Genomic DNA, 12,550 nt, shown 5'->3' with positions numbered 1-12,550 from the left:
AGGAATTAGACACAATACAATTTAGGTTGAACAATGGAACTCATCATGTAGTCTTGAACCATACTAGATGTGTCGATTTATCACTACGCTGACATCGTTCAGTAGTAAGATCCACGCCCATCGTGCATTCCAACCGAAGAAATTATGGGGCTAGAATGCTAAAGACAAGTAAGGAACAGTTGAGACAGTGAGATTAGGTTTGAAGCGCGAACCTTCCGGAGAGTATGTAGGCACCTTGAACAACGAGCCTTTACTGGTGCACTCCGTTTTCTGGGCTTCTTCAGACAAATAACATTGCAAGGTGACCACACTAATGAAGAGGCTGCCTTTCGAGTAACACACGTATTTGCCAATCAATTTGGTTTTACACGACAGGCTCAACTGAATCTCTCGTTTATAATATTCTACAACTGAATGTGCTGCACACAGGCTGCCTCATGTTTCAGTTGGCACGATATTTGAGATATCGCAGTATATTTTCATAAAGGTAACTCTTTGTAATGCAATTTGATTTCAATTAGAAAATAAGGTTGACGGAAACTCGCGGACTGCGCCTACATGATGAGCCCCAAGAAGAGCGAAACCGGTCGTGGGCTGTCGAAGAGTTTTCAGCAACCTTGTGAGTAGTTTCCTTTATGAAAAAAGAAGCTGTCTTGTTCTGAATGATTCTGCAATGTGCCTCTATCCAGTCGTACCGATCTCAACACTGCCGTGTCTGTTTTTCCAGGCTGGTAATGAATTATCAATGGCTGGCTCTTTAGAAAGCCCTCAGAAGGAGACTGCTTGATTCGTATGATATTACTGAACAAAAAAAAAAACAGTTGAAGTCCATTGTTGCAAACCACCACTGAACCGAGCCTTGAATCTGAAGTTGTCCACGGTGATCGTTCTGTTTCCAACTATTCCACTGTTGTCCCGATGGCCAAAGTCCCAGCCTGCATAGATGTGATACACTACGCGTCACAAACGAGAGATGTAGCTGGAATTCAAGTGCTGAACACACTTATGTGTCCTGAAAACATCCAGTTGAGAATTAATCGTGAACAAGTGATTCCTTATACAGACCTTGTTTAACTGACTGCAGTTTCGGGAAAATTTTCAATTAACGTAAGTGGACTTCTAAAAATCAATGTATATAATATTTGCGCATATAATATATTATACAATATTTCCTATAATATATAATATAATATATAACAATATATCATATATCAGCTCAGCTTCCAATCTCCTGTGTAATATCAGTGGATTTCCTAATTGCTGATATAGGACTAAAATTGCATCCAGCTAAAAGTGATGGGTAACCTCCTCTGTCTCGTTTAGGGATGGATTCTACCCTTGCTACGTTTCTCTTGAAGGGGATCAGGCTTATCCCCTAAGTGTTGGTTGGACCTAAACTTTATTTGGCCAATGGAAACCGTCTGTTTTCGTTCACTTTTTAGCTACTAGTCCGGAAAGTCAAGCCGCTCGATTGCAAGGCAAAACATCACTGTGCCTTATCTTTTCGTTGCAATCGTGTGATTCATGATAGGGACCTTTGACTGCCAGAAGTTTGTTTGTGGGTAACTCTAGCGGGCTTGCTTTTCGGGGCTATAATTTTTGCCAGAAATCTGATTTCCCTCGGTCAAAACGGAGGGGAAACCCCGGTCTGGTCACGAATATACAAACGAAAAATCGCTACGGGCGTCTAGTTAGGTGAACCATAGGAAAGCCGTTTTGACAAAAATCAAGGTAGGGGCAAGTGAAGGCCGTCTGTTCCTAAACATGTGGGTTTTTGGCACATGCAGTCTGATCGTGAAATCATACCGGTGAGGTGCGTGAACTCGGGTGAATAGAAAGTTTGAAATTTTCCGCTCGAGCGTTGCGCGAAGGCATTTATAGTCTCCTCAGATCTTCACATGATGAATTCTGCCTACGGGCAACCAGGAACCTTATCAGATGCGTAATTGCCAAGGATCAATTTTGGTCGCTTTTGCGATGGTACACTGTTTTGTTCTGGTGAGCGGGTGGGAGCGACCAAACTTTTGCATGTGATGAACCTGTTCAAGCCCATTCAGGTAGGAGTCCTCGCACAGAAATGAACACACGCCAATTTGATTAGCTGGAATGCCGATAGATGAGACAACGTTTCTTCTTGGTTGCATGTGTATCGTTTATACGCAAGCACGGATTCATGCTACGGTTATATTTACAGTCCAACGAATGATTTGTTGTTATTTCTCAACTTCTAGATTTAGGAACTGTTACCCACATCCAAACGAATTCCAAGAACTTCTAATTTTAGACACTGAAACGATGTGTTCCAAAGAAAACGGATGCCGTCCTGGGTGGGCCTTTGAAAGGGGATAGAGCTCCTTAAGAAGTGATCGTTCTTCCTGTTTTACTTTGCGTGAACCTGTGTTCATCACGACTAAAGGCCTTGTTTTACCGCGCCGAAATGAATCCGGTCTGACTTCTGCAACCTAAATGCATGATATCCCCCTTGCCCTCTCAAAAAGAGCCTACAGACGCACGCAACTTATGCAAAAGCCGCTTTTCATATCTACTGTGCTAGTATTTTTGCCCTCAGATATCCATCACTTAAGACAACGATGTTAAACACATCCGGTTCGGCCAGAAGTGTATAAAATCGGCCGTGAATACCAAGTATAAAACAATGTTATCTCAGTAACAGAGCTTCAATCACAGTCATCCCTCGGTTGAAACTCACCGGGCTTCACCTCACTTTGCATGGAAACCGGAAGCTGGTTGTTACTGCCAGTTGTTGGATAACTGTAATCCCAGAGTATGAATGACGATCGTGATATACCTCGAGATAATCGAGCTTTCGGGCTTGCTCAGATAAAGCACCACATGTTGTCGTTTAGTGCCCCATTCACTCTAACAATCCCTCATATGACACTCTATTTAAGGTCAAGCCGGATTACAGCTCAATTTCACAACTCCGATAACTAGACTCACCTGGAGAGATGTGTTGATGGGGCAGGCGATGACAAAGGTAGACAGTAGTCAACCGTTTTTAGTCCTACACAGGGTCACGACGGGCTAAAGGAAACAGCTTGCGGATTCCAATCAAGATACCGTAATTGTATCACAAATCTACATGAGCCAGACCACTCTCTTGTACCGCCTGACCAGTTTACAACTTCATTCGGTAGCCAGTTCAACGACTTGTCATTTGAGGACTCCCCTTACCCTAACCCTTCCTCATCTTTGCACACCATCGCGCTGGTTGCGCCTCAGAGCTTAAAAGCGCAGAGTTTATAGCGTCACTAGCCTAAAGTGTGTGACAACCATGATAGGCCTAGGTCCTAGGGTGTCGAATTACCTCAGAGAGCTGTGACCCACCTAACTGACATGGTCACTTCCGGTAATAAGCCAGGTAACCCAAAGCAGCACACTCGCTTATACAGGTGCGTAGTTGAATTGTGAAGTGTACAGATTGGGATGTGTAGAAGTTTCCATTCGTAAAATTAAGAACATCTGACAGGCGGTGAGTTCGCACGGAGCAACGGTTGCTCAACTGAAACGAGGTTGACGAAAGGTGTAAGTGATAATCAGCATACTGCCGTTCGTTAGAACAAGGGATCCTGCAGAATGGTTTTGTCTTCTTTACCTAGGGATTGATTTCCCAAAGAAATTTCTCATCGAGCTTATTATTAACAACGACATCGTAATTTGGGACAAAACATATCGGGTGAAGAGCACCTTTTCGACTCAGATATATGTGCAGGGAATAATGGAATTGACAGGGTTTTAAGACTGTCCCATTCAGAAAAAAAGTTCAGTGATCAAGTAACAAATCGTAGTTGGTTGAAATCTAACATGGAATGGGAGAGCCACGTGGTCCTATCCCCCGACTAGCCCCAATACCCGTGAAACGGTCGATGCTACTGATGAGGCGCGCAAGTAGTATTTGCTCGAAAATCCGCTTTGCGTCTCTTGAAAGATGGGATATTTTACGCGATTTGTGGAGTCACTTTGTAGCATTTGCTTGCATCTGAGGAACAGTCAATGAATTTCCAGGAAAGTTCAAGAATGCGAGTTCAAGTAGAAGATGGATATTCAGTTTTGTGAACAAGATGCCTGTGAGAGTTTTGCTCCCCTGTCCAGTAGTCTGTAAAGGTTCAGTTGGTGTTTCTGTGATAAGCAACACCGCAGTGAAGGCCTTCTTCCTTTCACACGTATGAACCACATCTGGGTGCAAAATTCAGGCTAAAGAATTTTTACACCCGAAGGCTTCCAAAGTAGCCAGGATCTTTATTCTGAGAGACTTCGGTCAGTCCACCGGTGCTTTGCAGGTAGATGCTGGTTAATGTCACGGTTTTCCGCTGAATAAACCCGAAGATTCCCCACTAACGAACCAAGATAAATCTCCATTGCAATCTTTCAATCAGAGTACTCTTTTTGCGCCTTGTAAAACCGTTTGTTTTTTAACGAGGGTCGCCAGCAGTGCAGTTCACAGGGAACCAAGTGGTAATTGACCGCTAAGGCTTTTAAAATGAAATTAAAAGATCAGATTAAGGAAGTCCAATCATGATGAACGTTATAAAAAATGTCGTACTGTGGTTTACCGGGTATCCTGTCATTCAACTATTCAAGAAACTATTTGGACAGCTGAAAAGCTATTCAACTCGAATGCTACAAGTTGTAAATGTTGCGTAATGACTAGTTCACAAGCTGGCTCAGAGGTTAAATCGAGGGAGAAACCTCCAGAGTATTTAGGATTTGGGGTCATTTCTGACTTTTTTGATTATCCTACGATTATTCGTGCTTTCTGTCGACTGGATATCAGTCACAAGTCGCAGAGGGAGAAACATAGTAACTAGCATTTTTATAATTTGACTTCATGAACAACATCGTATATCACCTCTAGTTACATCCACCCGAGTAGCGTTCAGCTGTAGCACCCTTTCGGCGCCCAAGTGCCATGCCACCCGCAGGAAGCACGAGTGCTGAGATACTACCAGGTCGCCCAAGCCTAGACAGGAGAAGTCGAGAGGTAGAGGTCGGGTTCGAACCACGGCCATTAAATTCGCGCTCCAACCACTTGGGCCATCTCAGCCCGAGTAGCACTCATAAATAAATTCTGTTTTACCTGAAAGTTTAAAATGACTTGTGCTGTGCTCTAGGTTGTTTCGGTCGAGTTTGTGAAGACCTCTGGATGTATACTTGTAATGCACTACTCATAAGGTTGCAGAAAATTCGTCGACAGCCCACGACCGGTTTCACCCTTCTTGGGGCTCATCAGGCAGGCACAGTCCTCGAGTTTCCGTCAACCTTGTGTTCTACATGAAACCAAATTGCACAGAATGTGCAAAATACACCCACTTGCAGGTTTCAGGTGAGTTTCTTGAAAAACCGAATTAGTTTGCAAATGAGTGTAGATCTAGATGATTTCCTTTTGATGGTTCCTACCCGGCCTCCCAGACAAATTGTCTCACTGGTCACGATCTTGTGCGTTCTTTTTCTTCCATATCGTTTGCCGCACATGCAGCAAGTGGATTCAGCTGAATGCCAGACCAAGACAAAACATCGTTTCTTAAAGGAACACTCTAAAACTCTTCGACAGCCCACAACCGATTTCGCCATTCTTGGAGCTCATCAGGCGGGCACAGTCCCCAATTTTCTGTTCTACTAGAACCCAACATGTAGGATATTCGCGAACTGCATTCACTTGCACACCAATGTGTCTAAGACGAGAGACTCATCTGTATTTCAGCTGAATGTCTCGTTTATGCTATTCTTCAGCCGGCATTGCACAACAATTTGGCCTGCCTGCCCCACGGAAACACACGACTTAGGTTCAAACAATGCTGCTGTGTGATCCCCAACTGGTACACTCAACTTCGAAAAACTGGGTCATACATCAAGCTGATTGGGGGTCATCGATGGAACCCACTGTCCACAATAACTCATATCCTAAAATCAGCCTTTTGGGGTAAGAGAGAGAATTCTTGAAGAGGCAGTAGAAATCGGTAGGTCTTGGAGACTAAATGTCGTGAAACAGATCGGACGCATAATTACGATCCTCCCTCGATTTTTGAATTGAGCACATATTTTGTTTCATTTATTATGAACAAGAAGTCTGCGTTGCATTCTTTTGCACTTCATCATGGGTTGATTTGCTTTTCTTTGGTGGACTGCTGAGTGAATATCGTCAGAACTCGCTGCTTTCCAAGCCACTGGTGAACTTTGGATGTGACTTACTCCCACTGGCTGTCAGCGTGACACTAAGACGGTCCACGCCATCACAAACAAACAAGCGATATCAGATCACCCAGTCTCTAGTTACTCCGGAGAAAGTCCTATCACCAGGTAGGGCGACGCCAGATTTCTTTGGTGCACATGAAATAAAAAACTACATCTGTACCGGGTTCACTCTCGTTGGCCCACTAGTGGTGGGATACATCTAGCTTTCATCTCAAGAAATCATATTTCCGACAAATAGACTCATTTACATATCAATTTGATTTTCACGGGAGACTCAAGTAAAGAACATCGTAAACGAGAGATTCACTTGAGTCTCCCCTGAAAACTAAATTGATTTGTCGTAATCGGTCCCATTTGGGTTCAAGCAGAACATAAATGTGACGGAAACTCGGGAACTGTGCCTACCTCATGACCCTTTAGAGGGGCGAAACCGGCCGTTGGCTGTCGAAGAGTTTTCAGTAACCTTGCGAATACTTTCCTTCATGAAAATATACTGCGATATCTCGGATACCGTGCCAACTGAAACATGAGGCGGCCTGTGTGCAGCACATTCAGTTGTAGAACATCATAAACGAGAGATTCAGCTGAGTCTCTCGTGAGGAGCAAATTGATTTGCAAATGAGTGTACTTCTCGAAAACAGTCCAATTTGAGTTCAAGTAGATCATGAGGTTGAAGGAAACTCAGGGACTGCGCCTACCTGATGAGTCGCAAGAAGGGCAAAACCGGCGTGGGCTGTCGAAGAGTTTTCAAAAACCTTGTAAGTAGTTTCCTTTTCTTTTATTTCCACCCACCCTACTGGCTGGCCCTGTTGGGCAGAGGATAAAGGTGACACGTGATCGTTTTCAAATATGCACACCCACAGGCGTCACCTCATCAGTGTTGCCACATCATATCATGACCAGATCAAAGTGGTTTACAAACTGTCTGACGTTCACTGAGCCTGAAGAGAAACGAGTGCCATGGTAACAAGTTTGGTCGGGCGGACAACCGTCCAACTACTCAAGTGAATAAGTGCATCATCCCTCGGAGGTGTCCAGGCGTGAGTTAGCAGCTGGTTGACTGTCCAGCTCCACACACCAACCGACCACATGCCGCTTTGAGCAGCAAGAGCAACTCGAAAAGTCACACGTGCGAATACGCATGGCACGTGAAGATGTCGAGGCTTGCGCAATCTTGAGCCAGCAGGTGTGCGCTCGAGAGAAGACCGACCACACACGCACACACTTGTGTGTGGGATAAACCCTCTCACCCGAATTCAATTTAACTTCTCCTAGCGTCGCAACTATTTGAAAAGGTCGCAGGGATGCTAACCCAAACAACAGTCACTCAGCAGAGTTGTACAACCACTTGTGCAAAGCTTACAAAGTCGCACATTCGAGTGTCAGTCCTTTCATTAATTAACCGCTGATTTATCGGTGAATGGTTGGGAAGGTAAAAAATTAACCAACCATCCATGGTTCCTGTAAAACAGTACGTCAAGGTCACAAGAACTCGAGGTCTTTGGCCTCAGCTGGAAAAGTTCAACCCATGGAGGGATCGTCAAGTGTCGAGAACTTTCCATAAGAATCCCCGGATACTAAATGTAAGCCGACCCGGAAGAAATAATGATACCCTATGGCACATGAATTATTCGATTCCTATGTGTCTAGATAGGCTAGAAGTCATTCACGCGATAAAACCTAAATAGGTAGAAATCTGGTTTATCGCAATTCCTTTATTCCTGTTGGTAGTTTGGGGTAGGGAATGCCAGCCTTATCAGTTGACTATGAAGTCACCACAGTGACACTGGAGAGGACACAGAAGAAAGTGCAGATCCTCTATCCTGTCTAAATCATCTGTGTTATCTTGTGCCAATTTCCAATAGTTTCGTTCGTGATTTTATCGGGCAGTCGAATGAGAATACTTTGAGGTGTCAGCTGTTCAGAAGCTCCATCATTGGACCGGCGAATGATAGGGTACGATGACAAGTCACTGCTTCTTGCGTCTTTGACTACCACCGAGGAACACTGGTATTTGTGTACTTTTTTGAAGACCGTGTCACATTGACTATCGATCAGCTGATTGTTGATCTGTTTATGAAGACCGTATTTGTAACTGGTTGCAATGAGTCCAATCTGGACTCCGGTTGCCCTTATGACTGTTTTCGAAAGGTAACATCGATTTGGCATCGAATTGTTCATACAAGCAGGACGGAAGTCAGATGTGATTGTGGTTCAGCCGATACTTATATTCTGCCCTGAGCATATTTTCTGCGTTGCCATGACAACCCCAGGCCATATATCGAACATGTCACTGGTATTTCAAACTTTGCCACGTTTAACAAACTATGTTTCATAGTTTTGAGCGTTCAGCTCACCGTAGCAGGTCCGCGTCAGCTCAACTACTGCTCAACTGTAAAACGAATTTACCTAGTCCACTTGAGTAGGAACTGGTCGGATCCAGACCCAGAAGCCACAACATATAGAATCACGACCAAAGCCTTGGCTGCTAACACTGCCGTCCTTCATATTTGACCTAAATAGTCCATTTGTGTGGACAATTCCAGTACTTTATTCTCATCCACCAACGTCAGTTAGTGTAATTCAGTTATCTTTTACTTATACTCAATGAAACGAAGTTCCATTACTGACAAGGCCGTTACAACGCAGACTTATAAGTAGTATGTTTCGCCAAATAACACAGGAGAAGAATGTTTGCGACACTTTCAATCTGTGGTCACTTTTGTCTTCTGGTGCTGTCCACAATGTCATGGAGAGAATTCGGGGGTCCAGAAATATTTGATGGGCTAAACAACGGATGCCTGTTGCAAGAATTGCGCTCGGGTTTTGCCCTATTCAGTGTGTCGCATGACTAAACCTTACGGCATGTGTGTTTCTGTGAGCTCTTGATCGATACTGGAGATCAAGAACATTCAAAAATTGCCTGACATCAGGTAGGACGAGCGTTAGAGGTGCGACAAACGGTCTCTTGTATTGCGAACAAGATGTACACGGCCTCTTGTTCCTCAGCAAATGAGATGACTTATATGCCTTCCATTAGTCATCAACACCTTGTGGTCAGGTTTTTACGGAGCTATCGTCATTTCAAATAGTTTCGTTAGATTTGAATCGTACCGCTGACTTTTCTAATTACGAGTACAATCACATTTAACATAGAGGAAACTACTAAATTTATCCTACCTAGATCTTAGTTCAGGCCAACTATAATCACCCTATCAGTAAATTATACAGTTTATGCTTTATGACCTTGAGGCGCACATGGCTGACTTGATAGAAGCAAGTACTGATAGTTTTCCGGAACTCACAAAAGGTAACCTCCACGTGATAGTCCGGGTATACCGTGTGGAGAATTCTAGCTATCTAGTGTCATTCAAATCGTTTCGAGTAGTACACAAAGTCATCTGTTTACTTACTGGTCAGCTGATCTGGGATATGGGAAATCCAACGTCCATCGCTGTTCACCTAATTTCTGCCAGTATAATCAAATCCTGTATCTCATTATAAGTGGACGAGTGACGCAAACAGGCGAGCGCATATGGACTGCAACAGTGACCAAACTAACCGGGGTTTCTGATCAAATGACCGAGGCACGCACTCGCGTGCCCCGACTGCCTGCGGCTTCACTCCTGCCTGCCTTAGCAACTGCACGAAGTGGATACGAGTTCACTTACTGAGACTTATTGACCACTGATCATCAACTTGGTGGTGGAAATTGAAGGCAGGAGTCTAACTTGATAGAGGGTGGGGGGAGCGGCACCAACCGCAGCAGCAGCACCAATGGTGAAAGTGTCGACGGTTAGCAACACATCGAGAGATGAGATTACCTAATGAGACCAGGCGGATAGCGAGCAGAGGGGGGGGGTGGCTGGAAGATTTTCAAGTGACCGGACAGATGGCTTATCAACTAACCCGAGGGAGAACTGATCACTGATGAGTGCAGTCAGTCACGTATTGAATGCAAGCAAAATCAGTGATGAAAAGTAAACCGCTCGTGATCACGAAAAAACAGCAGACGATGAAAAGTGTTCTAATGGCTGCCATGATATAAGTTAGTCCCCTTGTGTTCCAGCTTAGTGAAGGTTGACCTGCGGTTTCCCACTGTTTGTTAGAGTTTAATTAAGTAACGAACGCAAACAACTCGCCTACCAAGTGCTGGATACATCGAGGGCTTAAGGAAGTCCATCGAGACTGATGCCTCAACGCCGCCTGGATTGTCATGATTCACATTACTTTGCCACAGTACATTTTACTGCAACTCTGAAATAAATAATTTCGTTGCATGAAGTTCTTTCATCCCTGCAACTCCGCAATAATTCTACCAACAACCATTCCACGACTTTCCGAGTTCTGAGCTCTTGAGACCACCCAAAGCAGCAGTTCACAAAGAGCTGTAAGTCATTCTGTTGAAAATTGTTCCCAGAATCACTTTCGTCAAGTACGGTTGTGTCAGAAAACCGTGTATATGTTTAAAAAACTCGTGAAATGTGAGGCAATCCAAGAACGAGTTGAAAGATCTGAGTTTACAAAAGTACGGAAAATTCTATGAGACCGATATTCCAGGCTCACTCGCCTGCCTGAATGAGATGTTCTATAGTAGGCTGACATACGAACATGGTGAGAATCTTTCAGTGTTACTCGTAAGGACACTCTGGTTAGTTCGTTAATGGTTTCTCCCTTCTTGGTTCTGATTACGTAGACCAAAACCTCGAATTTCCATCAAGCTCATTTCTTACGGCTCATCCGAGTTGAGTTTGACGCGGAACTCCTAAAATTCATGAGCTAAATTCACATAATTTGCCCATATTTCGTGACGAATACATGTCTGCCAATTAACTGGATTTTCGTGAGAGACTAAACTGAAGCCCTTGTTCGCGATATTCTAAATCAGAACATGTAGCGCACAGACGGTTTCATATTTTAATCAGAACAAAATTTCAGATGTTGCAGTACGTTTGAACACTATTTGTAGGGTCGACGAAAGCTGTTGGCAGCCAACGATTGATCTCTTTCTCATTATATAGACCTAGTCCCCCAGTGGGATAGTTAATCGCCCCGTCTCATGGTGAAGGATCTTCTTGTGATTCTCAAGTTGTCATGCCTTGTTCCTCATCTGTGAGCCTGGTGTGTACAGACGAGTATCCAACTATCATCCAGGCTCACCACATCATCTCTTATCTTACTGTTATCAATATATTACAGTATATTGTTAATTTAAGGTGACGTTGGTGGAAATCGACTTGCCATGTTCACACCACAAAAGGAACTTGGCATGGAGAACTGTGAGGCCCTTTTCAGAAGATTATCTTTCCCTCCTCTGAGGGGGTTTGATGGTACGACACATTCTTCGAAAATAGGTCATTATGCGCGTCAACCCAACTATTTCCCGTTTGAGTAGTGCGCTTGAAATCAAGGGAATAATGAGCTCAATCAGGTGAAAAATACTCGGGACCGATTGAGTGGTCATCATTTTCGAAAAAGTTTGGTAACAATCGGAAAATTTATTGCTGGGCAACTTTTCACTTTTGACACAAAAACTTCGTCCGGCCAAGTGACTAGGTTCCGAGTTTGGAGAGATCCAAGTCAAGCTAAATCTTTGTTGGCTGTCGGCCGAGGGATTTTTGTGTGCTAGGGTGGGTGAACAAGTGTTGGGCCGATGGGGAAACCTGTATGTGTTTGGGTCCAGCCTAGGGTCTAGTTTAGTTCTTCTGACGAAGCTTTTGTTTTAGAAGCCTACTTTGGCGATAAGATTGTGAACAAGTAGTTATCAAAGAATAACATCAGAAAAGACACTGTGGATAAAAGACACTGGGGAAATCTTCAGGTGCCTCTGTCTTCACTTGTTTGGAGTTTTGGAGTATTCGGAAATATGATAGATTTACGAATATACACTCATTTGCAAATTAATTTGGTTTTTCGAGAGACTCACCTGGAGCCCAGATGAATCGCTCGTTTGTGATGTTCTCAGATTGACGAAAACCCGGAGACTGCACCTACCTTATGAGCCCCAAAAAGGGCAAAACCGGTCGTGGGCTGTCGATGGATTTTCAACAACCTAATGAGTAGTACATTACAAAGATATACATGTATCGCGATATTTCAAATATCGTAGCGACTGAAACATGAGGCGGCCTAGTGCAGCACATTCAGTTGCCTGAGAACATCATAAACGAGGGATTCAGCTGGGTTCTAGGTGAGTCTCTCGAAAGAACCAAATTAGTTTGCAAATGAGTGTAGATTCGCCAATTTCGTGCAATTTGCTTTCAAGTGGAACATAAGGTTGACAGAATCCCGGGGACTGCGCCTACCTTATGAGCCCCAAAAAGGGAAAAACCGGTCG

The 12,550-nt window shown here is 44.0% G+C and overlaps 4 protein-coding genes across 4 annotated transcripts in view; 1 reads left to right on the top strand and 3 right to left on the bottom strand.

Annotated features, from left to right (window-relative positions):
- Positions 1-411, top strand: part of T265_15171 (hypothetical protein) — a gene marked incomplete at both ends in the record, with an annotated part of 7,450 nt that extends 7,039 nt beyond the window's left edge. Inside the window, one exon of the mRNA XM_009176911.1 lies at positions 285-411. Within this exon, the coding sequence (XP_009175175.1) occupies positions 285-411 (127 nt within the window). The remainder of the gene's footprint in view (positions 1-284) is intronic.
- T265_10519 (hypothetical protein) overlaps positions 1-2,732 on the bottom strand; it is a gene marked incomplete at both ends in the record, with an annotated part of 19,110 nt that extends 16,378 nt beyond the window's left edge. The window contains one exon of the mRNA XM_009176910.1: positions 2,711-2,732. Within this exon, the coding sequence (XP_009175174.1) occupies positions 2,711-2,732 (22 nt within the window). The remainder of the gene's footprint in view (positions 1-2,710) is intronic.
- Positions 2,733-6,894: 4,162 nt separating this feature from the next.
- Positions 6,895-12,356, bottom strand: T265_10518 (hypothetical protein; the record flags this gene model as incomplete). The annotated part of the gene is made up of 4 exons (XM_009176909.1): positions 6,895-6,911; positions 8,187-8,283; positions 12,140-12,207; positions 12,266-12,356. The coding sequence occupies 4 exons, from the start codon at positions 12,354-12,356 to the stop codon at positions 6,895-6,897; spliced, it is 273 nt and encodes a 90-aa protein (XP_009175173.1).
- A 70-nt stretch (positions 12,357-12,426) lies between these two features.
- Positions 12,427-12,550, bottom strand: part of T265_10517 (hypothetical protein) — a gene marked incomplete at both ends in the record, with an annotated part of 11,698 nt that continues 11,574 nt past the window's right edge. Inside the window, one exon of the mRNA XM_009176908.1 lies at positions 12,427-12,518. Within this exon, the coding sequence (XP_009175172.1) occupies positions 12,427-12,518 (92 nt within the window). The remainder of the gene's footprint in view (positions 12,519-12,550) is intronic.

The sequence above is a fragment of the Opisthorchis viverrini genome, assembly GCF_000715545.1.
Source record: "Opisthorchis viverrini unplaced genomic scaffold opera_v5_373, whole genome shotgun sequence".
In the NCBI taxonomy this organism is placed as follows: Eukaryota; Metazoa; Platyhelminthes; class Trematoda; order Opisthorchiida; family Opisthorchiidae; genus Opisthorchis; species Opisthorchis viverrini.
Note: the sequence above shows the minus strand (reverse complement) of the source record. Positions and strands in the feature narration are given on the sequence as shown.